General features: G+C 35.6%; 1 protein-coding gene across 2 annotated transcripts in view; it reads right to left on the bottom strand.

Annotated features, from left to right (window-relative positions):
• Nucleotides 1–22,978, bottom strand: part of MVB12B (multivesicular body subunit 12B) — a 290,278-nt gene that overhangs the window by 86,251 nt on the left and 181,049 nt on the right. For both annotated transcript variants that reach the window (XM_051979657.1, XM_051979656.1), the window contains exon 7: nucleotides 22,755–22,849. In XM_051979657.1, the coding sequence (XP_051835617.1) occupies nucleotides 22,755–22,849 (95 nt within the window). The remainder of the gene's footprint in view (nucleotides 1–22,754; nucleotides 22,850–22,978) is intronic.

Below are 22,978 nucleotides of genomic sequence, written 5' to 3'. Positions count from 1 at the left end.
TAAGAAGAGAGTATTTTTTTGGGGGTGGGGGTGGGAAGAGTAGGGATTAGTATAATATAAATTAACAACTTTTTTGCTTAAGACAAAGTGGACATCTTTTATGAATGTTGTTCCTTGCTCTCAAGATTATGTAAATCACAGTAAATGAGCCAGTACCACCTCCCTTCCTTAATAGGACACAATCATGCTGCATGGCTTTTTTTTTTTTAAAGGACAATAAAGTAACACAACCTAACCATATTCGCTATTAAAAGAGGGATCCTTCTTTACTGTGTGAAATCTGTAGCAACAAAGGCTATTTCCATTTGTTCCGCCCAGATATTCTCTTTCCCTCCAAAAAGAGACTATTTCGCAGTCACAATTTTGCCTTTTTAACTGTATGAATTAGGCATTCTTCATAAATAACAGCCAAGTTTTCGTACGCGAGCTTCTTTTTATTAGGGGCACAGTAACGAACAATGAGCAATGTGTTCTATTATTCTTTGTCAAATCACAAAATGCTACATTAGAATAACTATGCCGGTCAATGGAATATAGTAGATTAAATTCAACTTCTGTGCAGAAACCACTGTAAAACAGCATGATAAGAAGGCTATAAAAAAATTTAATTTTACTCCAAACTCCATCACACACACAAAAAAAATGGTGTGAAAAGTAATTTTGCATAATCAGTACACGCCATCTGGAACAATTAACCGATTTCTATAGAACTATGAGGATCAGTCATATCTGCTTATTAAAGATCAGAAATTATACAAGTAATAAATCCTTGAAAAAACTAAGCGTACTCCCGCCTGTCAACGCTATTTTAACTTCAAATACTGAAGAACGCCTGATAAGGCTGAAAAGAAGAGATTAATATATGCAAATTACATCCAGCATTTAAAATCTCCAACAACTGTCTCCGGTTTTCTGTCCCTTATTGCTGCCTTTATGTTTTATTCATACACCGACTCACCTGTCACTTCATAAGCTATAATATTATGGGGGTATTATTAAACAGCATAAAGCCGGGTTTTAATTGGAAAGCTTCATTGCATTTTCCAATTATTTGGAGTAAATTAAAAGCAGATGCACATAGTTTAATAAGGAGTCTAATATCAGTTCCGGGAAATCAAAATTCATTGTCATTACTAGACTGGGATAGTTCTGCAAACTGTACTCCATTTCAGAGATTTTCAAAAGAGAATCTGTCTATGCAATCTGTTAATTGTCATTTGGTTAATAACTGTTTAAATATCCAAACTACACAGCAGCTCCCTATTTTAAAAAATTAAACTATGGGACTCACATCAGCAAAATAAATAGAGAACCACTTGTCTACACAGCTAAACTTATCAGACAGGCAATTTACCTTAAAACAAAATGAATATTGGTGAGGAAAAAGCAGGTATAGAGAAGAGGAAGATTATTCCAGAAACTGGAGGATACAAAAGAATATCCATTTCATACTTACACAACACTGAAGGTTAGTGTTTTACCAGGGAGCAAGCTCTCTCTGGAAAAAGGCAGGAGCCATGTTATAAATTGTGCTTTTATTAGAATTATGCATGGCTCAGGGAAAAAAAAATAGCTGCCCAAGTTTTAATTGGTATTTCTAACTAAATCCTTTTTTTTAATTGGGCAAATTAATTGATTTGGGACATGTACACAGATATACAAAAGTTTAAAAAATAAAGAAAGCAAAAATGATCTAATTTGAAAAAGTTGTCTTTGAAGCACCATCTCTCTGTTATTGCCTCCTAACCCATAAGTAATGTATTGCTTACATTCAGCTACAAGATTCTGGAGGACACAGTTAAGTCCCTGGATAGACAAAAGCCAACAGACAATGGAATATGCTCTAACCTATTATGTACTTAAAGAACCAAATCTTAAAGGTTATGCTTCATAAGTGATATTGCTCACACATAATACACACACACACACCTACATGTTGCACATATAAGTACATGTAGCTGAAGAATTTACAAATGAAAAGGCACAAGTACACTCAAGCTAATATATGTAACCTTTTCGTTTTTATAGAAAATGACAGATTTTTTCAAATCCTGGGAGTGTAAATTATAATAGGACAAGCAGTAATTGACTTTTAAACTCCACCCACTGAGAGGGCTACAATTAGTCTGTTTTCAGTGCAAGAACGGCTGCACTGCAAAGTTCATAACTTGTAGACTCCCTTTCCCATTCCAATTAAAATCCAAGAGCTATCGACACAGAATTTACTTTCTCATCTTCCAAATAGCTCACTGGTGAACATCCCAGTCACCAGAGGCCTGCCTCCCTCCCAGACCAGAAAGCATGCTAATACACGTGAACACGGGAGGGGATTCTTGCAAAATACCCAGAAACTATGTTAAAAGATGAAGATAAAAGCAATTCTTGTGCAGTGATCCAAAAAATAGCATCTCCTTCTTTTTTCAAAATTACCTGTTTTAATAAAGTAGATGCACTGTGCCAACTGAACCATTTAATTATCTGCAAAAATGATGAATCAAAACAATAGTTTGCAAAAATAAATGACTAACCTCTGATTAAAATGTCTGTCCTCATTACATCCAAATAAAGAATACAATATCTTTAAAAGAAAACGTATATTGAAGATAAGTAGCAAGCCCACAGCATTGATAACCTTATATTTTGCAATAGTGAACATCTTACCACAAGACTATGGAAATGTAATAAAGTTATTTTGTTCTCATCTCAAAAAAGCTCGAGAAAGTAAATGACAAAAGGATACCTTTCTCTGTTTGGTGCATCCCACATGCTGATGCGTACCATGAATTGAACTGACATTAGAGACCAGCCTGGGAGGTTAAAGAACATATAGCTGATAGTTTAACTAACCTGCCCAAAAGTCAGCTGTTTCATAATACTGTTCAAGATAATGTTTTAGAGAGAGAACATTTTTCTGAAGGATAGGTTGGGGAGAGAGATTTAAAGTATCTGCAACAAGAAAATAAGCCCAAAACAAAGGGAGACAATTGGGAAACAACATAATCAGAAGTTTAGCATTAGGATGGAATTTAGAGATTATGAGTTTTAAAACACTCACTTTAACATATCAGGCAACTGAGGTCCCAAAAATAGAAGTGATTTGACCAAAATCACATAGCTTATAAATAGTAATGCTGAAATTCCAACCCAGGTCCACTTTCAGACTAGTTATAGTATGCAATATAAAATAAAAATATACCATCTTAGAGTTGAGTTACAATTAAGGGGAGATAACAAATATGATCATAATAACTGAATTCAGTCAAGTTACATTGAAAACTAATAGCCTTCATCAAATGTTTTAAAATGAATCTTCTCTTCAGGAAGTAATGAAGTATACCAATGACTCCCAGGTCTCTACTGCTGTGAGAGTAGAAAACACTTTTCTCCCAACAATCTCATCCCTACCTCACAAGAGAAGTATGAATGTCATCATCCCATTTTACAGAAGCAAGACTTTTAGTACCAGAGCTCCCCAGCCAGTAAGCAGAGGAACTGGTACTGCATTCATGGTCTTTGACCATGTTCCATACTTCTGAAGGAAGGCAGCACAGTGACAAGTGTGCTAGATTTAGACATTAAGGGAATCTACATGTAAATCCCAGGTCTGCCACTTACTAGTTGTATGTGCCTTAGGCAAGTCACTTCATCTCTTTAGGCCTCGGTTTTGCTATTTGTTAAATAAAGAAGAAGCTGGACTAAATGGCCTCACAGGTTCCTCTGCCAGTCCTATACCTAGGATCTTTTTTTCTACTTTACCACACAACCCAATAAGACAGAACAAGTCAAAATTACATATATGCTATTAATGTAAACTTCCCCTTCCCTTATTATAAATGGAAGTTGCCATTATTCTTCTCTATCTTCAATCAATCTTTCTAGTTATTTCATTTTCCTTTTGTTTTCTGTGTGCTAGGGAAAACGGACTATTTGTTATCCCTTGAATATTTCCTTCTGTATGCTTTATCCCCCTGTCTTTACTTTTGCTTCCTCTATGTCTAACATGAACTCCATCTCTAAATATTGACCAAGTACTTACAGTATGTAGGGCAAGGTAATATAAAATAATAAAGCCAGATAAGGTCCCTGCTCTCAGAGTGTTTATAAACATTTATGATAACATAATATGTTAAAATATGTGCATATTACATATTAAATTGCACTGTAGTTTACAAGCAAGACAGAGGCAATGAGACATATGTGGCTTTTGGAAAGGGAAGATGCAGGTTTGAAGCCTAACTCTGGAATTCACAACAGTATGGACCTGGGAAAATTCTGTCTCTCAGGAAACTCACTAAGACTTATCCATTATTTTGCCTATGACCTCTTTATATTGTTAAAATAAATTTCTATACCAGGAGTTGCTCTAACACTGATATAATCATAGATCCTGTACATATCTGTACATTACAAAGCAATTAGATGGTGGGGGGAGTGGATAGCATTGAGACAGAAGTGAGGAAGATCTGAGTTCAAATGTGGTGTCAGCCACATACCAGTTGCGTAATGCCAAGTAAGTCATTTACTTTCTTACTTATTCAACTGTGAAATGAAGATAATAGTTATACCTACTTTACAGGGTAGTTCTAAGGATCAAATCAAGATAATATTTGTAAAGCATTAGCATAATGTCCAGTACATAGTGGGCACTTAACAAAAGTTTGTTCCCTTTTCTTTCCCTTCTATTATCAATGATATAGAAATAAATGTGATCTTAGACATTATGTAGTCCAAGTCCCTCATTTTACAGATAAGACAATTGAGACCCAAAGTCCGATGGGTCATCAGCAGTAGAACCAGCATTGGAAGTCAGAGGCTTTGACCTCAAATCCAAATTTCTTATTTCCCTTTACCACAGTATTAAATGATCTTTGAAGCCTGGGACACTGTCAAATTATTTTGAATCTTTAGCTTAGTAGATGCTTAAAACATTTGTAAACCCAAAAGTTCTATAGGAATGTCAATCAGTTATCATCATTGTGAAGATGATATTTGTTGAATAAATGAAAATTACATTTTAATGTTAGAAATGTATTATCTTTATCAGCTTTCTGGAAAATGATTATATAAAATTTTTAATAGCATGATGACGTGACACTGGGCAATTCACTTTGTTTCCTTTCATTTCAATATCCATATATGTAAATAGGGGGTTGGATCACATGATTTCTAAAGTCCATTCTAGCTCCAAATTCTATGGTCCTACTTGGAACTACTCTGCCTTCACTGGACTATCTTAAAGCTCTATTTAGAGGAGAAAGGGATGGCTATTTTTTTTTAATGAAACAACAAAAAATCGACCAAACCCGGGAGCTTTTGATATAAGCAAAATAAATACTTTATTAATATTGGAGAATGTTTCCAAGCAAAAAAAAAATGAAAGCAAAACATAAACCTGAGTGTGTAGTTACCACCATTTGCTACCAACCTTTTAAGTATTTCTAAGTACAAACGGCCAGAAATGATGTTTGGGGTCAAAATGGCAAGTATTCTACTCCCCTTCAAAATTAAGAATGTTGCTTTACAAGAGGAATGCTGGATCTTAAGTTCTAAAATGACTCAGGCATGAAAAACATTTCTTCAACAAAGGATCTCAACCTTGGAAGAGAGCTCTGCATCATTCATTGTCTTCTGGACAATTGTAAGACAAATCTGCAGAATAATGAGTCTCTTCTTCAGGGATATGTGATAAATATATTCCATTCAAACTACCAGGCTACACTACTGAATGCTTTTTAATGTAAACAGGTTAAGACTTTTATCTTCCATTTATTTGGTGGGGGGGAAGGAAGGGAAGCTCCTTTAGTGATCAAGAATAAAAATCCATGTATTTATGAAAAATGTGTTCATGAAACATATATAATTGATAATAAGGCAATGTTAATGACATAAGAAATGAATGAACTTAGATTCTAGATGTTGCAAACTCCTTAAATACATATATACAAATATATGTTTCACACATACATTTTTTGTGTACACACACACACACACACACACACACACACACACACGCACACAAACATTCACAAGGTCTAAAGAAAAGAACATTGGGCCAGGCATCAAACCAGTTGGACTCTGGTTCATGCTGTTTTATTAATTGGCTGTGTGACTTTAAGCAAGTGACTTTACCTCCCTGGGCCTCAATTTCCTGTCTCTAAACTGAAGGATTTGATCTAGATGATTTCTCCTTCTAGTTCTATCATTCTATGAATCTGTAAAAGATTTCAAAATAAACCTGAGTTGTTTTTTTTAATTTTTATAAAAATTTGTCAATATGTCTTTTGTTTGTAGCAGATAATTAAGTGCCACCATTTGGACAGGCCTGAAGAAGGCAAAAAATGGGTAGTATTTTGAAGGATTATTTTTTGGTTTTAAAAAGTAGAATGTAACCTCTTTGAGGGCAAATAAGAATTTAATCTTTGTAGCTCTGATCCCTTTCAAAGTGCCTTGTGCATTTATTAAGAACCTACAATTTCTTTAATTGATTTGAGTCAATTAACACCACAGATACAAATCTCCAAGTTACAAAATGACCAAATATTTAATTAAACAACCAAATCTTGAAGTATCATGTAAACTTGACTTCATCATAATTATATATAATTCATAAACTAGAAAATGACTTGGTGGTGAGGATGTCGAGAGGTTGTATTAAATGATCTCTTAGATCCTTTCTCATTCTTACATCCTGTGTCCTATGTTTTTTTAACTGCATTTCCTAAAATTCGTTCTGAATGTGAGATTCTATGCAGCACAAGGGCAAAACTGGTACAAGTTCATGCAACAGACTTCTTGCAAAACGCTATAATAAGCCCTTGTTATAAAGCTTTTTTCACCCATGAGGCCATCCCACAGTAGGGACCCTCAAGGAAAATGTTAGAGAGAGGTTCTAATGATTTTAGTATCAATAATCTTGAATAACATTGTGACCTTCAGGACAGTTTTAATTCTGGCAAGATTTTTTCCCCAAATTCACTTATTTTTATATGTTTAAAGCTTATATTTAACTTTGAACCATAGAATGGGAGAAAAAGAGACAGATTCAAAAGTTATGGAACTGATGCAGCTTAAGATGCTGTATGCATATCCAATGGATATAATTATATTAACTTGATCCATTTTAATAAAAGCAGAAGTGATTACTCCTCCCAAATGTATTTAATCTAAACAAGTTACTATATTAATTTGCATAATTTTCCTCCTTCGATTGACATTTTACTCCTAAAAGGAGAAGAATGTTTATTTAATGTAAACTGCCCATTGTTAACTGGCTTGGATAAAAGAACTCCTGGGCTACTCAAAGTCCTGAGATCAATATCCTCTAGGTTTCTCCCTCACCCCCAAGTGTCTGAAGACTTGATAAGAGCATTCTGAAAATGTGTGTATAAATCCAAAAGGGTTTCTCTTACATAAAGAAGACAAAGACTATGAGGGATGGTACATTTCAGTAGGATGCAAAATATATTATATTAAGGTGGCCTAAACTGATACTTTAATTTAAAAATCAGAGAAGGATAACAAGACAATATCAACATTCATTCATTGTCTCCAAAAGAGGTCTAAAGTATTTTCTTGCAAATACAATTTTGTTTTTTCATTAAGATAAAATCTGACTTTTAAAGTAATAACTTTGAAGAGAGTAATCTCTAATTTTGATTAAACAGAAGACAAGCGGGTTTTAACTCATTCAATGCTTGTTAAGCTTTTATTGTAAGAAGAGCATAGTGCATAAAGTAACATTTTTTGATATGGCAAAATCATAAGGATAATAGATTTAGAGGTGAAAGAGATCTAAGAGGTCAATGAATCTACTCGCCACATTTTAGAGGGAGGAACTGAGGCATAGAGAGATTGTGACTTACCCAGGATCATATGATCTTGGGATAGGATTTGAACCCAGATCTTATTCAGAGTAGTAATCGCTAAATCAAGTTTCCCCTCAAAGCAAAAGTCAGCAGCACTGAGTATTGCCAAGTAGGTATCCATCCAAGTATTGATCAGGCCCAACCCTGCTCAGCTTCCAAGATCCAACAAAATTAGGTACATTCAGGATGGAGTCCCCAGAAACCTAGTGAGAGACAAACAGCACCTCCTGAAGGATTAGTTCAAGTGCTATCTCTTGGACAAGCCCCCACCTGCTAGTATCCTCCACTTGGGGGAAAAAATTAAAAACAACTTTGCATATATTTAGTGTTTACTTCAGAGGCTCATAAAATTACAGCTGAAAGAGATCTTAGACGTAACCCAAGCTGTTTTTTTTTTTTTTTAATATTTGAGCAATCTGAAACTTAAAGAAGTTAGATACAACACAGGTTGTATCCAAGATAAGATTTTAAACAATAGAGGCTCCTTGAAGGCAAAGGCTGTTTCATTTTTGCTTTTGTATCCAAAGCATCCAAAACATATTACAGACTTAAGAAATGCTTGCTTGATAAATGAACATATAGAATGAATATTCTACATCTATATTGGGAAGTTACCAAACAAAGTGTTAGAAAGGATGGAAAGTACAGCAAGAAAAAGCTTCATGAAGGAGGTGACACTGGCACTGGGTTTTAAAACATGAACAGCACTAAAATGATGAAGGAGAAAAGGAACAAATTCAGAATGGATAAAGGCTTGAAATACAGAAGCAGGGTGTATTTGGGCTTGGGGAAAAGAAGGGATAAGAACAGGGGCAGAAAGTAGTCCATTTGGGTAAGCTATACTGCATGTGGAAAGGGAATAATATACAATAAGACCGAAAAGGTAGAAATAAAATTAAAGTCCAAAAAATTAAATTTAAAAAGCTTAAAAATAAAATAATCCAACCCTACAAATTAAATATTAATTCTGAGGATTCCATGTAATTTTATCACATTATAAATTCCTGCCCCAACCTAATCTAAAAGATTATACATTATGCCAAGTAGGTGGCATCTTCCAGAAAATCTTTTGAATCACTTAACTCTGGATACTTTTCAAAGAAGGTTCCTTATAACAATATTATAATGTTGATTATGCAACTATTATTCTAATGTTACTGATGGGTCAATGGGGTGAGAAGCTAAATGACTTGATCATAGCCAGAGCTGGAACTTGAACACAGGGCTTCTGTGTGGGCAACTTGAGCCCAGGGATCTTCTTTTATACCAAACAATGGCTGGTTTTTAGGGGCTGTGAAAGAAATTTGTCTCAGGTATCAAAAGAACATCTTGGTAAAGGTGACATTTCACAATGAGAAAGAGCAAAGTCTTAGATCCAAGAGGTCAAGAGGTCCTCACTGATATGAGGTACTAAAGCCTTAACTCCTGGCAGCCACAGAGCTTAGCCTAGGAAAAAGGCTTCTCTGTTTATTAATCCAGTGATTAACTGATGCTTATTGAATAAAAGACACTAGTGTTGTCATTGTTATCACCCTCTCAGGTTGGGGAGGGTTGGCACATAATGTATGGGGAGAGCTTAAATTTTTACTTAAAAAGTGTTAAGTAGGTAAGACTTAAGGGGAATGTGATTAAGTTTTCAGGTATCTGACAGACTATAATGGGAGAAAGGGGTCAGTCTTGTGGCTTAGCCCTAGAGAAAAAACAACAACTAAGAACTCTGGGGAAAAGGGGAGGTGCAGGGAAGTAGATTCAGGGTTGATTTAAGGAAGAATTTGCTAACAATGAGAATCATCTCCAAACAGAACAAACTATCTCGGGAAATAATTTCTCTTCACAGAAGGTCTTCAAGCAGAAGCTGGCCACTCATTTATAGAATCAGATTGTTAATTTTACAGTTGAAGAAATGGGGTTCCATGCAGATTAGTTGATTTGTTTTCAAGGAAATTTTGGGAAGGCAGATCTGTTTAGCTATGGTTTAGACTAGATAATCTCTGAAATCCCTCCAAACTCAGTTGTTAGTGATTATGTCTTAACAATGCAATCCTATAGCCTAATGATATAGGTCCCCAAACTCAATGTTTTAGGGTCTCTGTCTGTGAAGTGTCTTGTAATTCCAAAGGTTTGTTTTTCTGGAACTTACACAGCAGAATACCTCCTAGAGGTAAGATTCCCAAAGGTGCAGCTGCATATTTGCTAGGAACACACTGTTTATTAACTTCAATGACATAGCTACCATGGTATTAAAGCACACCCAATTAGCCAAGCCTACAGGAATATTTGTACTCTTAAATCTTCGGCTTTTGGAAAGGGTTAATAAAGCTTATTATTAGCATATAATTTACAGTCCTTTCTCCCAGGAAAGGAATAATGCACAGTAAATGCCACATTCATTTTAATAATACATGTTACAGTCTGTGCCCAACATCTGTACAAAGGTAGAGGAGACAGATTTTTTTGACACGTCCCACTCTGCCATCTAAACACAGGCGTTTTGTTTCTTAAGTGACGGAAGGTTTAATCAAGAAAGCAGGCAATTCATCAATCGAAACAAGGCTGCTTGCGTGCGCCTGACAGCGCACACATGGTTGTATACAGAGCAAACCTGGCCACCTGTCAACAGCACCTTTTCCATCAGGATATACAAATATACAGTGCAATCAATTCCCCATCTATTCCCATTCATTTCTTGGTTTTCTTATTATATTTTTCCTTTACCCTCGATTCTGTTGTCAGTGTGGGCAAGAATAGATGGATAGACAAGGAAAGCAGTAGCTGTTTATACACAACGATAAAGAATTTATATACCTTTAAAATGACTTATTTTTCCCTCTGTTTGAGTACCATTATTATAAATAATTTTTCACTTGATTCAAGAGTTTCCCCATGTATGCTATTATCTGGAGCTGTACCAAATGGATCTCTTGTCTTTCAACCTCTTCTTCCCCAATCCCACCTCCCCCACCTCTGGTTCTTGGTGCTTTTGATAAACCTTGGCAAGGTGCAAAGGGATATGGAGGTCTGAAACAGAGGTTGCATAAACTCACAACATCTCCATTAAGATGAAGGCTATGCAGGAGAGTAACAAATGCAAGGAGCAGGGGAAAAAACAAAACATTCCTTCGTGGCTCTGAATCAGGGAAGAAAAAGCGCCGGTTAATTTCAGGGCCATGAAAATCTAGTTCCTGGCACAACCTTGTAGAACTGGTCCAATCCTAACTGAAAACAGTAAGCATCCAATAAATGTTTGCTGAATGAATGAATCGATGAATTCAGTGAATAAAGGGAAAAACAAGGGAAGAGAAATTCCCTGAATACCTGCACAATAAACTACTTGTCGAGTGATGTAGTCTCTCTCAAACATAAATTCAGTGGTTTATTAGATAACTTTCAGATAAAAGTATGTCATTTCTCTAACAGTCTAATGTTGTAGTTTCTCAGCTTTCTTTTTAGGATACTGAAAATACTTTATAATCATTATATTATCTAGTTTATTTTAAATTTTCCAGGTGAGATTTTTTCTTAATTAAAAAATGGAAATAATGTAATCATTACAAACACTAGGAAAATGTTTCTAATTATTGTGCAGCAGATGAATTTTCAAATTATTACTTTTTGTGTAAAATATAAAGGCTTTTTTATAAGAATATGAAGAAAGAGGCAGAAATGATCCAACTGGATGAAATATATAAATCATGAATTTCATAATACTGATAATTAAATGTCCATCTTCCATTTAAATGAGGACTAGATTAAAACTGCATGGAGAAAGCTGATATTCAGAAATCATTAATTATTTTTAATTGCTTTGTGCTTTCTTAGTCCGATGTCAGAGTTACATGGCTCAGGCAGGATTATAAAATACCGATAAAATCCTATTTCTTGCTGCTCTCAAAGAAGAGACCTCAGCCAAACCAATGAAGTGATGGCTTTCCACTTATTCTGCAGCATGCCCTGACTATGCCATGTGCCTTAAAATGGAATTTTCTAATCTGAAGACAATTTGGGGGGCAACAATGTGACCACTGTTATAATTTGTAAGAAGATTTTTTTAAATTAAAAGGAGGGTATAGCAGATAGTGGAGGATAACGTACATACATACATATTTAATAGGGAAGATTGTCAAGAAAAAAATCATCACATTCTGCGAGTTTGCTATCAGACTATGCTTTATTACATTTTTAAATATTCTGACTATGTAGAACTTAAGAGGTGTTAAATAAAGTAAATAAAGTAGCTTAATAAGATTTCTAGGCTTTCTAACTGTTATGAATCTTAGTGATCACAGGCTAATAGGATTGTAGATTTAGAACTGATAGCCTAGGCAGGAGGCAGCTAGGTGGTAGAATGAGGGGGTAGAGTGCTGAGACTTAAGAGTCAGGAAGACCTGAATTCAAATCCTGCTTTACATATATCCTTACCTGTATGACCCTAGGTAAGTCATTAACCTACTCAGTTTAATGGATTCAAATATGTAAAAGTGATATAATGATAGTACCTACCCCAAAGAGAACTTGTGAAAATCAAATAAAAATATACACATACACATGCATTTGTGTATACATACATATATATATACATTGCCTGTGTATATATGTATATAGCTTTGCAAACCTTAAAGCACTACATAAATGCTAGCTGTTATTAATTCTAATTCCCTTATTTTATTGATAAGGGAACTGAGACTGAGTTAGGAAATAATTTACCTCCCCACCCCCACCTCCGTCACGTCAGTAGGGAGTGGCAGATCTGGGGATGCTGTATAGAAAGAGTACTATACTTGGAGGCATGGGGCCCCAGTTCTCATCTTGGCCCTGCAATATGTGGCTCTCCTGTGGGATCTTGGGCAGCTCACTTTATCTCCCAAGTCCTCAGAGATTCCCAATCTTTAAATCAAGGGGGCTGGACTCCATAAGCTCCAGCACCGGTTCTGTGACACCACATTTCAGTCCCATATATTCAAAGCTCAAAATCCAATGTTGTTTTCACCACATCATGATGGAAGAAAGGGAGAAGGAGAGAAGAAAGGGAAGGGCATCAGGGTATTTCCCTGGGTCTCTAGTCTTGGCTCACTCATTCACTCCTTAGTAAAGTTATATAGAGAGGCAAGAAGCAGCATTGCATGGGGAAACAGATAGAGAGCCCAGCTTGGAGTTAGTTAGATATGGGTTCAAATCCTTCCTTGGAATATGGTGGCTCTGTGAATCTGGGCAAGTCACTTAATTTTTCACTGCTTCAGCAACTCTCTAAGACTATTTTTTAGTATTTTATTGATGTCTTCACTTTTATATTGCACTTGTTTCAGAATACCCCCTTCCCCCACTAAGATTATAGGTATATAAAAAACAAATTTTTTTTTGAAGTTCAGCAAAATCAATCAACATATTGGCCACGTAAGACAGTGTATATGGCATTCACATCCACAGTCCCCTACCTCTTTAGTAAAAAGAGGGAAGTGTATTTTCTCATCTCTTCTTCAGGCCCATGCTTGATCATTAAAATAATGCAGGGTTCAGTTTTGCTTTTAGTGTTCTTTATGTTTACATTACTGAAGTTATTATGTATTGTGTTTTCCTGGTTCCGCTTATTTCTCTTTATATCAGTTCATATAAATGTTTCCATTTTTCTCTAAATTTTTCGTATGTCCAATTTCTTGTATTATAACATTCCATCATGTTTACATATCACAATTTGTTTATCCATTCCCAAAATGATGGGCATCAATTTTGTTTTGAGTTCTTTTTTACTGCAGAAGAGTTGCTATGAATACTTTACTTTGGTATTCAGGGTACCTCTCTTTCTGTCTTTACTCCTTGGGATATATGACCAGCAGCAAAGAGGCATTTTAATTACTTATTTTGTTTAATTCTAAATTGTTTTCCAGAATGATTTGATTGATTCACAGATCTACCAAGAGAAAAGAAATGTCCTTGCAGCCTCTCCAATATTGACTATTTCCATATGTCATTTTTGTTAGTTGGCTACATGTAAGGTGAAAACTCAGAGTTGCTTCAATTTGCATTTTTCTCATCAATGACTTGGAACATTCTTTCATATAGTTAATAGTTAACAATTTTTCTTTTGAGAAATATTTGTTCTTATCCTTTGACTACTTATATATTAGGGAATGCTTTTTGTTCTAAGACTGTTAAGTCACAGAATATTTATTGATCTGTATTGGTGGGCAGTGTCCTATGCCAATGGAATTATAGGTCTGAAACAACCACCTGGAGAAAGGCAGGAGAGCAGAAAGGAATTAAGAGTCTAGATGTGAATCTGTCTCTGACCCATGCTACCAGTATGGTCCCCTTAACTCTACGAATCATAGTTCTCATCTACAAAATGGGGTTCATCACATTTGTACTACCTATATTAAGGATTCATCAGGAAGAAAGTACTTTATAAATCTTTAAGTTTTATAGAAATATGACCTATTAAACAAAATATGAAAATAAGAGTAATAAAAATAAATCAAACAAAATTGGAAATGCCTCACTAGTTATAGGCAAGAACTTCACAGCACATTTCATTAATGATACCCTCAGTTTTAAGTCAATCACATTAACAACCACTGAAGGGCAATCATAAAAAAATTTCATTCCTAAACTTAAATTTAATGAAATTGAGTAACTAGAAAGAAGGGATGGTTGAAGACCTTGAGAACATTGAAAATCTTTACTTAATATAAATTCCAAAAATTATACCCAATAAGAAACATATGAATGTCAATATCACAAATATCTTGAATTGCAGACAGTCATAGTTAGACTGGAATTCCAAAAAGCCATTTTTAATTTGATGGCACAAATCCAACTAGCTAACCAATTATACCAAATCGGAATAATTCCCAAACTTTGGCATCTGCTATAACCATCACGAACTAACAAACTCCCACAATTTTTAATAGAAAATAAGAAAATATTTTAGTACCTTCACATATATAGCTACTGCTGTGGTTAAGAACCACAGGTGGAAATTTGAAATTAACAAGGCATATTCCTAACAAAAGATAGCAAACTCCACCATAAAAGGAGCAACTTGGAAGAATTATTAAAGATCTGTGTAAAAGCCTTATAAGAATAAGTCACTATCTAGCTTGTATTGGCAGTAGAACCCTTAAAAGAACATTATTGCTCCATTAAAAACAAAAAAGAAAAGAAATCTGTGGAAAGAAATCTGGAAAACAACAGCATATCAGTAATTGAGTAAAAGCAAAATTGGAAAGATTAAGTCAAAACAATGAGTCCAAAGCAGAAATAACAGAAATAACAAAGAGAATAAGCTAGCATTATCAAACACTTGACTTGAGAGATGTCCCCCCAAAAGGAAGTTGCAAAAGATTTCTAGTCACTTGTAGTCACAAGAAGTCCAATAAAATTTAAAGACAAATTTGGATCAAAGACAAAACAAAAAGTGTTTGCATTTTTATTATGGTGAATTACTGAACAGGTATATCAAAAGAATGATTAAACTTTTAGGTTCTCTGCAAAATGGGAAAACAGTAAGGCTGGATAATATCAGTAATTATTGATGCCAAAGTTTGGGAATTATTCCGATTTGGTATAATTGGTTAGCTAGTTGGATTTGTACCATCAAATTAAAAATGGCTTTTTGGAATTCCAGTCTAACTATGACTGTTTTCCAAAGAGATGATGAATTTAGAAGTTTACTTATTTTCTTGACAGAAGTCATGACATATCTATTATTAAAAGGGAATACCAGCAACTCTCCAAATATAGCCCAAATATATGATTATTTATGTACACGATACAAAGCATTCACAGCTTGTATTACTCAAATATATATATATATATATACACACACACACACACACACACACACACACACACACACACACATATATATATATATATGTATATATATATATATATATATATACATAAGCACTTGAATAAATCAATATTGGCTAAGGAGCAAAAAATTATGCCAGAAAATTCTACGGTATAAAAAGCAACTTATTATCAATTTAGTAATTAGTGATCAAGATACTTGAAAGTACCACTATATTTAGACTGTCTTTGTTGATTACTGCAAAATCTTTGACTCATTAATGTACTCATGACTAATCCATGTATTGAAAATATTAAAACTAGACCCAAGCATAGTGGAAAGCTAGAGTATTTGATGTACTCAAGAAAAACTGTTCCCTATTTTTAAAATGCCATCAATATAATGTCTATATAAAAAATACAGAGATACAATGCCTATAAAAACTGATATAAAATGTGACATTTTTCAGAGAGACAACAAAAACTCATTATGATGCTGCCTTGCTTCAAATCCATGAAAATGTTTCCCAAATGGAACTTCAGATGGTATATAAACTAAAGAGGGAAACTGAACCAAAACATCTTAATGATCACTTCATATACCATCAATTGCATTAAGCTATATAACTCCACCAAAAACATATTAAATAGCCCTTTCATGTCACGCTATCTTTCTCCAATAATATCAAAACAGCACCTGGATTTGGTAAGTATAAAATTCTTCAAAAAACATCAAAGAAAGATAAAGATTGAAGGCTTTAAAAGTTTGAATCCAGAAGAAGAAGAAATTGAATCAATGAATGAAAGTGAGACTTCAAATACTTCTGTAGGTAAGATACATTGAAATATCAAACATAAAGCTATAACTGATTATATTAAGAGACTGGCTGGTATCCTGAAATCAAAATTTTATCTATCAGAAATCTGCTATCTTTCTTGGACTGATAGATAACAAATCTCCAAATTACAATGCACAACTTAAAATATCTTGGAGAAATTAACTAATAAACTGTATTGAAAGTAGAATACATATAGACAAAAATTACTGCCCACAATGATCTAAACATAACACTAACCTGAAAAATTAGTAGATTAATAACAATACTTAAATAGATGTCACAGATGCTTATAATATCCAAACTACATGTGTTCAATATAAAGACCTAGCAGAAGAAATCAAAATCATGTGAAAATAGGACAAGGACTATTCTTTCTACTTCAGGAGTTATATTGAGGAATTGTATTGAGTAAGTGTATAGAGAGTAAACTTATATCCTAATACATTTATTTAATTGCAAAAAGAAGTTATTTCATTCACTTACACAAAAATATTTTTGAATATTAAATATAAAAGAATAGCTGGATGAGGACTTAAGATCATTTCTATCTAAATTGCATGAAAAAGATGAGAATGAGATTATAATAATATTACTTAAATAATTGGCCATCAATAAATTAAAAAATAAGCGTTCAAACAAGAGATTTTTCTTTTGAGTGCGAAATCTGTGAAATCCCAAATGAAATCAAGGTAAAAACCATATGCACTGGGAAAACATACTGGATGAAAGATGTATACTGCCTAGCTTATAACACTTAGCTGGATGGATAACTTGTCAGGTAAGTTGGTCTGTCTGTTGGCTTGTTTATCTGACAGGTGCTAGAGATGAACAATGAGCTGAGCCCAGACTGGAGCATGAGAAAGATTGGGCAGGAATCTTCTAGGATTGTGAGCAGTACTTTCAAAGATTATTCCCTTCTTTGGGGGCCCAACTATTATGCCACATCTTTCATGATGTCCTCCCTTTAGATGCAAAGGAAGTTTATCCTCCATGAATTTTTCCTAAGCATTTTGTTTAGCCTTCTCTGTATTTACCATACTCACCCTTGAACGAATGGATGTATGAAAAAGTATTTATTAGGTTTATCTAATTATCTGATTATCTTTTTATCTAATTAGGTTTATCTCTTAAGGCAAGCATTGTGCTAAGTATTAGAGACACAGAGAAAGTCAAACAGTTCTTGCTCTCGAGGAACTCCCACTCTAACTGGGAGAGATGACATCAAAGTTTCATCTGAAGGGGGATGGGAAGGCCCAGAAGTCCTACGTGGTCATCAGCAGATCAGATGGCACAGAAGCAAGGAGATGGTGAGACCCGGAAGTCCCCATTTCAATGGAGAGAACAAAGTTGGTGACTCTCACCTCATTCGAGGTTATATGTGAGCAGTCAAACAGCACAGATAAATTGTGTGCAGCCTGCCACCATCAGAGGGAGCAAAGACCTCCCTATCCCACCTGCCTATCTTAGAGAGGATCTTGGAGCCATGGGACCACAGGAAAGGGCAATAGGATAAGGGCATCCCTGATGACAATAAGTCTTACATCATAATTATTTCTGTACTTAGCCTTCTCCATTAGAATGAAGTCTCCCTGAATGAAGGTTCTTTTTGATACCTAAGACTTAGTAACTTTTCACAACATACAAGATATTTGTTTACTGTTCATTCCAAGTGACTATGATAGAATTCCAAATCCCAAAGAATATTATCCAAATAATCAGAGACCAAAGAAGAAATCAGAAACACCCAAATTGCATAGCTAAAGAGCTATGGAAATCTGAATGGTGAATGGAAGTAGCTTGTAGCCCACTACTACCAATAACATGCTTGTGAAGAGTGTCATAAAAGACATTACTGAGGACATGTATGACCAGAGAAATCAGGGCTGTTATCTTTGAGATTTTAAAGTACCAGAGAAAGGTCTCCATTTTACTGGGAGGATCTTTTGTGAAGGATTTTTGGAAAAAAATAATAGACAAGTAAAATAACATAAGATAATACAGTGTGGAAGGATTGCATTATGCCTAGTGAAGAAAGTTTGCCCACATTGATGAGATTGTCAATATGAGTAACTCAGCACAATCACTGCTCTAGGAATCACATAAATTCAAAACCATTTCACCTTTTATATTTCCAACTAAATTGCTTTCAAAAAGTCTTAGATGAACAAAGACTGAACTATACTGCAGAGACCAATGCAGTGAAAAGAATGATGGATTTGTAGCCAAAGGTCTAAAATTCAAATTCTGGCTCTCCTTACTATGCCAGGTTTCAAAGTCCTCAACCTTAAAATGAGGGGGATTGGGGTTCCAAACCCCTTCCAGATCTAAAGTCTATGAACTTCTGATCCACAATCCTTCAGTGATGGTGCAGAACAAAGGGAAGAAGATCCAGAGACCACAAGGCACTTCCTGCTACAGCATGGAATTAGTGGCAGAAAGAACTGATCAGTCCCAGAGGCAGAAGATTGAGGTTCAGGTTTCAGCTGAATCACTGATGAACTAAACAGGCAAGCTGCTTCATCTCTCTCTTGGTCTCAGTTTCCTCATCTATAAAATAAAGAAGTGGTAGGGGATGTTTTTTACCATCCCTTCCAGCTCTGGAATTCTATGAGTCCATGAATCTCTCATAAACCTTCCAAAGTCTCCATTCCCCCTTACCTTCCAGACTCTTGCAATGAAGCTCTACACACACACACACACACACACACACACACACACATATTAAGGGGACAGATCCTTACTCAACTCCCTGGAGAATTAATTATTGAACACCTTACATCCAGGACCCCAAATTGGGATGACACATTCAGTGACAAATGCAATTCACACAATGAAGAAAAAAAAAATCACCTCCCTTTTGGCCAGAGAGGTTTGTAGGCATGTTTTCTGAGCTCATTTCCAGTCTCTGGGCAAGTAATTTCTCCCCCACTGCTGAGCTCATGGACCTCACAGAGCCAGCGGGACCTGCAGGATGTCTCTGGCAGTAACACAGCTAAGCAGTCCAAGCCCTCAGTGGAGCAATTTGGTGACTACGGCAGCTGAGTGGGCCAGAGCTTCCTGCTGCCACAGGGCTGCTGCATGAACTACCACTGCTTGGTAGATAAAATCCAATTGACTGCCACTTACATAAACGTAACAGGAAGTTTCTAAATGGCTTCTACTGTGTCTTGAGGCTGTTACCTTTCCGTTTCTAAACTAACAGCTGGAATGAACACAAACAGCACCTCATCAGAGCTGCTGAGCAAAGCGGCAATGGTCCAAAGATATACAGGAGAATTCCTGCCAATCTTGAGAATATTTCATATTATGAGCCCCTTTCTACATAAATATTAAACAGCTGGAATAGTCATTAGAAAATATCTAAGTTTTTTTTTTTTGCTTAGCATAAAACTGATGTAGCCAGAGGAAGATTTGTAAGCAAAAGAAAAAAAAAAGTGTCATGTGCTTTGATTAAGATTTACTTGTGTAAATTTTGAGCAACGACGCTCTACTGGCTTTTACAGACTTGTTTTGCATTGCTCTGCCACTAAACATCTGGTAAAATATTCAGAATCTCTGCAAAATAGGTCATCTCTCCAAACTCGTTAGGCCCAGTGCCTGCGATGCTGAAAGAGCCCTGGCCCACAAGATATCTTCCCAAGGGAAGCTTTTCAGAGGCAAACATGTTTTCTATACTCTTTGTGAGATTGGCTCTTGGTAGGGGGCAGTGGGAGAAAGCTCCTTATTCTTTCTTCTAGGAGAAAGTGTCATGTGTGATCTGAACAGCAGGCTTTTGCTTATACTTCCAAATCTATTAGGAAATGAACATAACAAGAAAAACCAATACTGACAAGAATTAGGCCATTGCTATATTTCATCTGTTTAGTAACCTGAAGTTGCAATTTTTAGAAAAAGATTACCTTTTAAATAACAGATTCATTATACTACATGGATGAATGCCATGTTTTTGGGTTAGAACTGTCACTCAGCATTAATGGAAAGCACTCATAAATAATAATAATAATAGCTCCCATTTAGATGGCACTTGAAGATTTCCTTCATGAAAGTCCTCCTCTAGTGCCTCAGCAGAGAGGGGAGGAGACTATGGGCTTCTCCTGCTGAATTCTTCTACCCATCATTTAAAACCCAATCCAAATGACCCCTCTGCCATGAAGCCTTCCATGATCAGGGCCCTCTGCATAATGAACTGGCACTTGTATTTCTCATTTCTAATGCATTTATTAGAGGATACTGCATATAAGTGGTGTCCATATTTGTACTTTACTGGCATCAGTCATCCCTCACCAACTGGACTGATAGCCCCATGATGATAGGGACTATTACATCTTCTTACCTTCCTTAGAACAATGCTGTAATCAGGAGAAGCACTTTTAAAATGTTTGCTGAACAAATGACTGCTAGGAAGAGCATAAGCTCCGGCAAGTTGTGCAAAACTACAATTGGCTCTAGAAACCGACTGTATTCTTTCTCGTCCTAGAGTGGCCACCAGAAAAATCCTAAATGGCCTTCAGTCTTGGCTATCTTCCTTAGCTTCATCAGGCTCAGGAGTGTAGTGGCAGAAAAGGGCCAGGAGACACACAGAACCACACAGCACAGACTATGTGTCAGCAGTAAGTTCACTATTGATGCACAGAGTATGATCCCTGGACTGAACCATGGTCACACTGACATAAGTGAAACCAGAAGACACAAAGCTACAGCTTGATGGAAAGGCAACTTTGGAGCCTACCAACCACTTTTCCCACAACAACATTGTAAGGATAGAGGTGTGAAGAATTATTATCCACATCTGACACACGGTGGTCCCGAGTCTTAGAGTGGGGAAGTGGCTTGGCCCATGGTCACAGCCAGAAAGTGTCAAAACTGAGATCATACCCATGTTTTTGGACCGTACTGTTTCCACTCCATTATGTCTGACATTTCCTTGGAGCTATATATATCTTCCACCAAAAGAGTAGTATAATGTAATCAGAGGTTATTTGTGGATTTCCTTTGAATGGCACAGATCCCTAACACTGCTAGGCATGAAATAAAATTCATTCCTACACCATGGTTAAATGAGTTTTTCCAACTGGATATTTTATATCCAGAACACTGGCCCTGACAACATTTTTGCCCAAGCCCAAGCTGTATTTTCTCAGTTGGAAGGTTCTTAAAAGAGCTCACACAGTCCACGTAGAATCCTAGAATCTGTGAGACTGTAAGGGGCCATAGAAGCCATTTAATTCAACCCATAACTGAAGCAGAAATCCTCTTTGCAACTGTGGGCAATAATCACCTAATCTTTGCTTGAAGACCTCCAATGATGGAGGACACAGTACTAAAGAGGCAGCTCATTTCCTTCAATAAAATTCTAATTGTTAGAAAAATTTTCTTTAAATAAAACTCAACTGTATTCTCTTGTAAATTCCCACTGATTGTTCCTTGGGAACCAGTGGACAACACACTGTATTAGTTGGGCTAATCTTTGCATTCTCTAAATCTTATAATTCTATATCTAATTCCTTTTTCTAAGAAATAACTTTTCAGATAATTGAAGAAAGTGATCTTTCCTCATGTTTTATAAAAGACACTGAGACCCAGAAATGTTTAATGACTTCCAAAGTCACACTATTAGTGTGAGAAAATATATACCCTATATATGAATGTCTATGAAAGTAAAAGAATGTGACTTTAAGAAAAAAGAAAAAAGAGGGTTAAAAATGCCTAAATTTATCATGAAATTGTGAACAAATGAAGACTACTTCCTTTCTTAGTCCATAGCTCCTGCTTACCAAGTACACATACTCCATCATTAGGGTCCCCTAGAGAAATCTGTGTGGTATTGGTTAACCAAACACAGTGGTAATAATAAACCACAACTTCCCAATGAAAGTTAAGGATTATAAGCATATATGGCTTTTTATCATCATTTTATAAACATTTAGGAGTTTTTATCTGGAGTGTTTATCTGGAACTATTCTAAAGGCAAGATAATATCACAGACAAAGTGTCATTGTGCAATAGTCATGAGAACAATGGCCTTGAAACCAGCAGATTCAAGTTCAAAGCCCTATTCTGACATTTTCTGGTTATGTGACTCTTGGCAAATACTTTAATTTCTTGATCAGTTAAGAAAAGCACTAAACAAATTAATCATCATCATTAGTGTAGAGAGTTACTAAAAGTGAAAAATAGAGAAAGAGAAGCAGAAATGAAAATAAATAAGCTAACACATATAATGCAGGATAAAGGATAGCAGTTAACTGAAGTTCCAACATACCTGAGATGGCATACAAATTTGAGTGCTGGTACTCATAGTCGGTTCGAGTGCTGTTCCTGCCTCTGAAGGTAGCAGGAAGTGTTAAGGAGATATGCCTGAGGAAAATACACAAGGAGAAAGAGGAAAGGTTATGGATTCATGTACTCCTGCACTTTAAAGTTTAATCCTGGTATTAAGTGACAGTCTATAACAACTGGTCATTTGCCCTCTAGTCTCTGCCCAAT

This window comes from Antechinus flavipes, chromosome 2 (assembly GCF_016432865.1).
Source record: "Antechinus flavipes isolate AdamAnt ecotype Samford, QLD, Australia chromosome 2, AdamAnt_v2, whole genome shotgun sequence".
Lineage (NCBI taxonomy): Eukaryota > Metazoa > Chordata > Mammalia > Dasyuromorphia > Dasyuridae > Antechinus > Antechinus flavipes.
The sequence above is the reverse complement of the archived record's forward strand: the minus strand, read 5'-3'. Positions and strand labels throughout refer to the sequence as shown.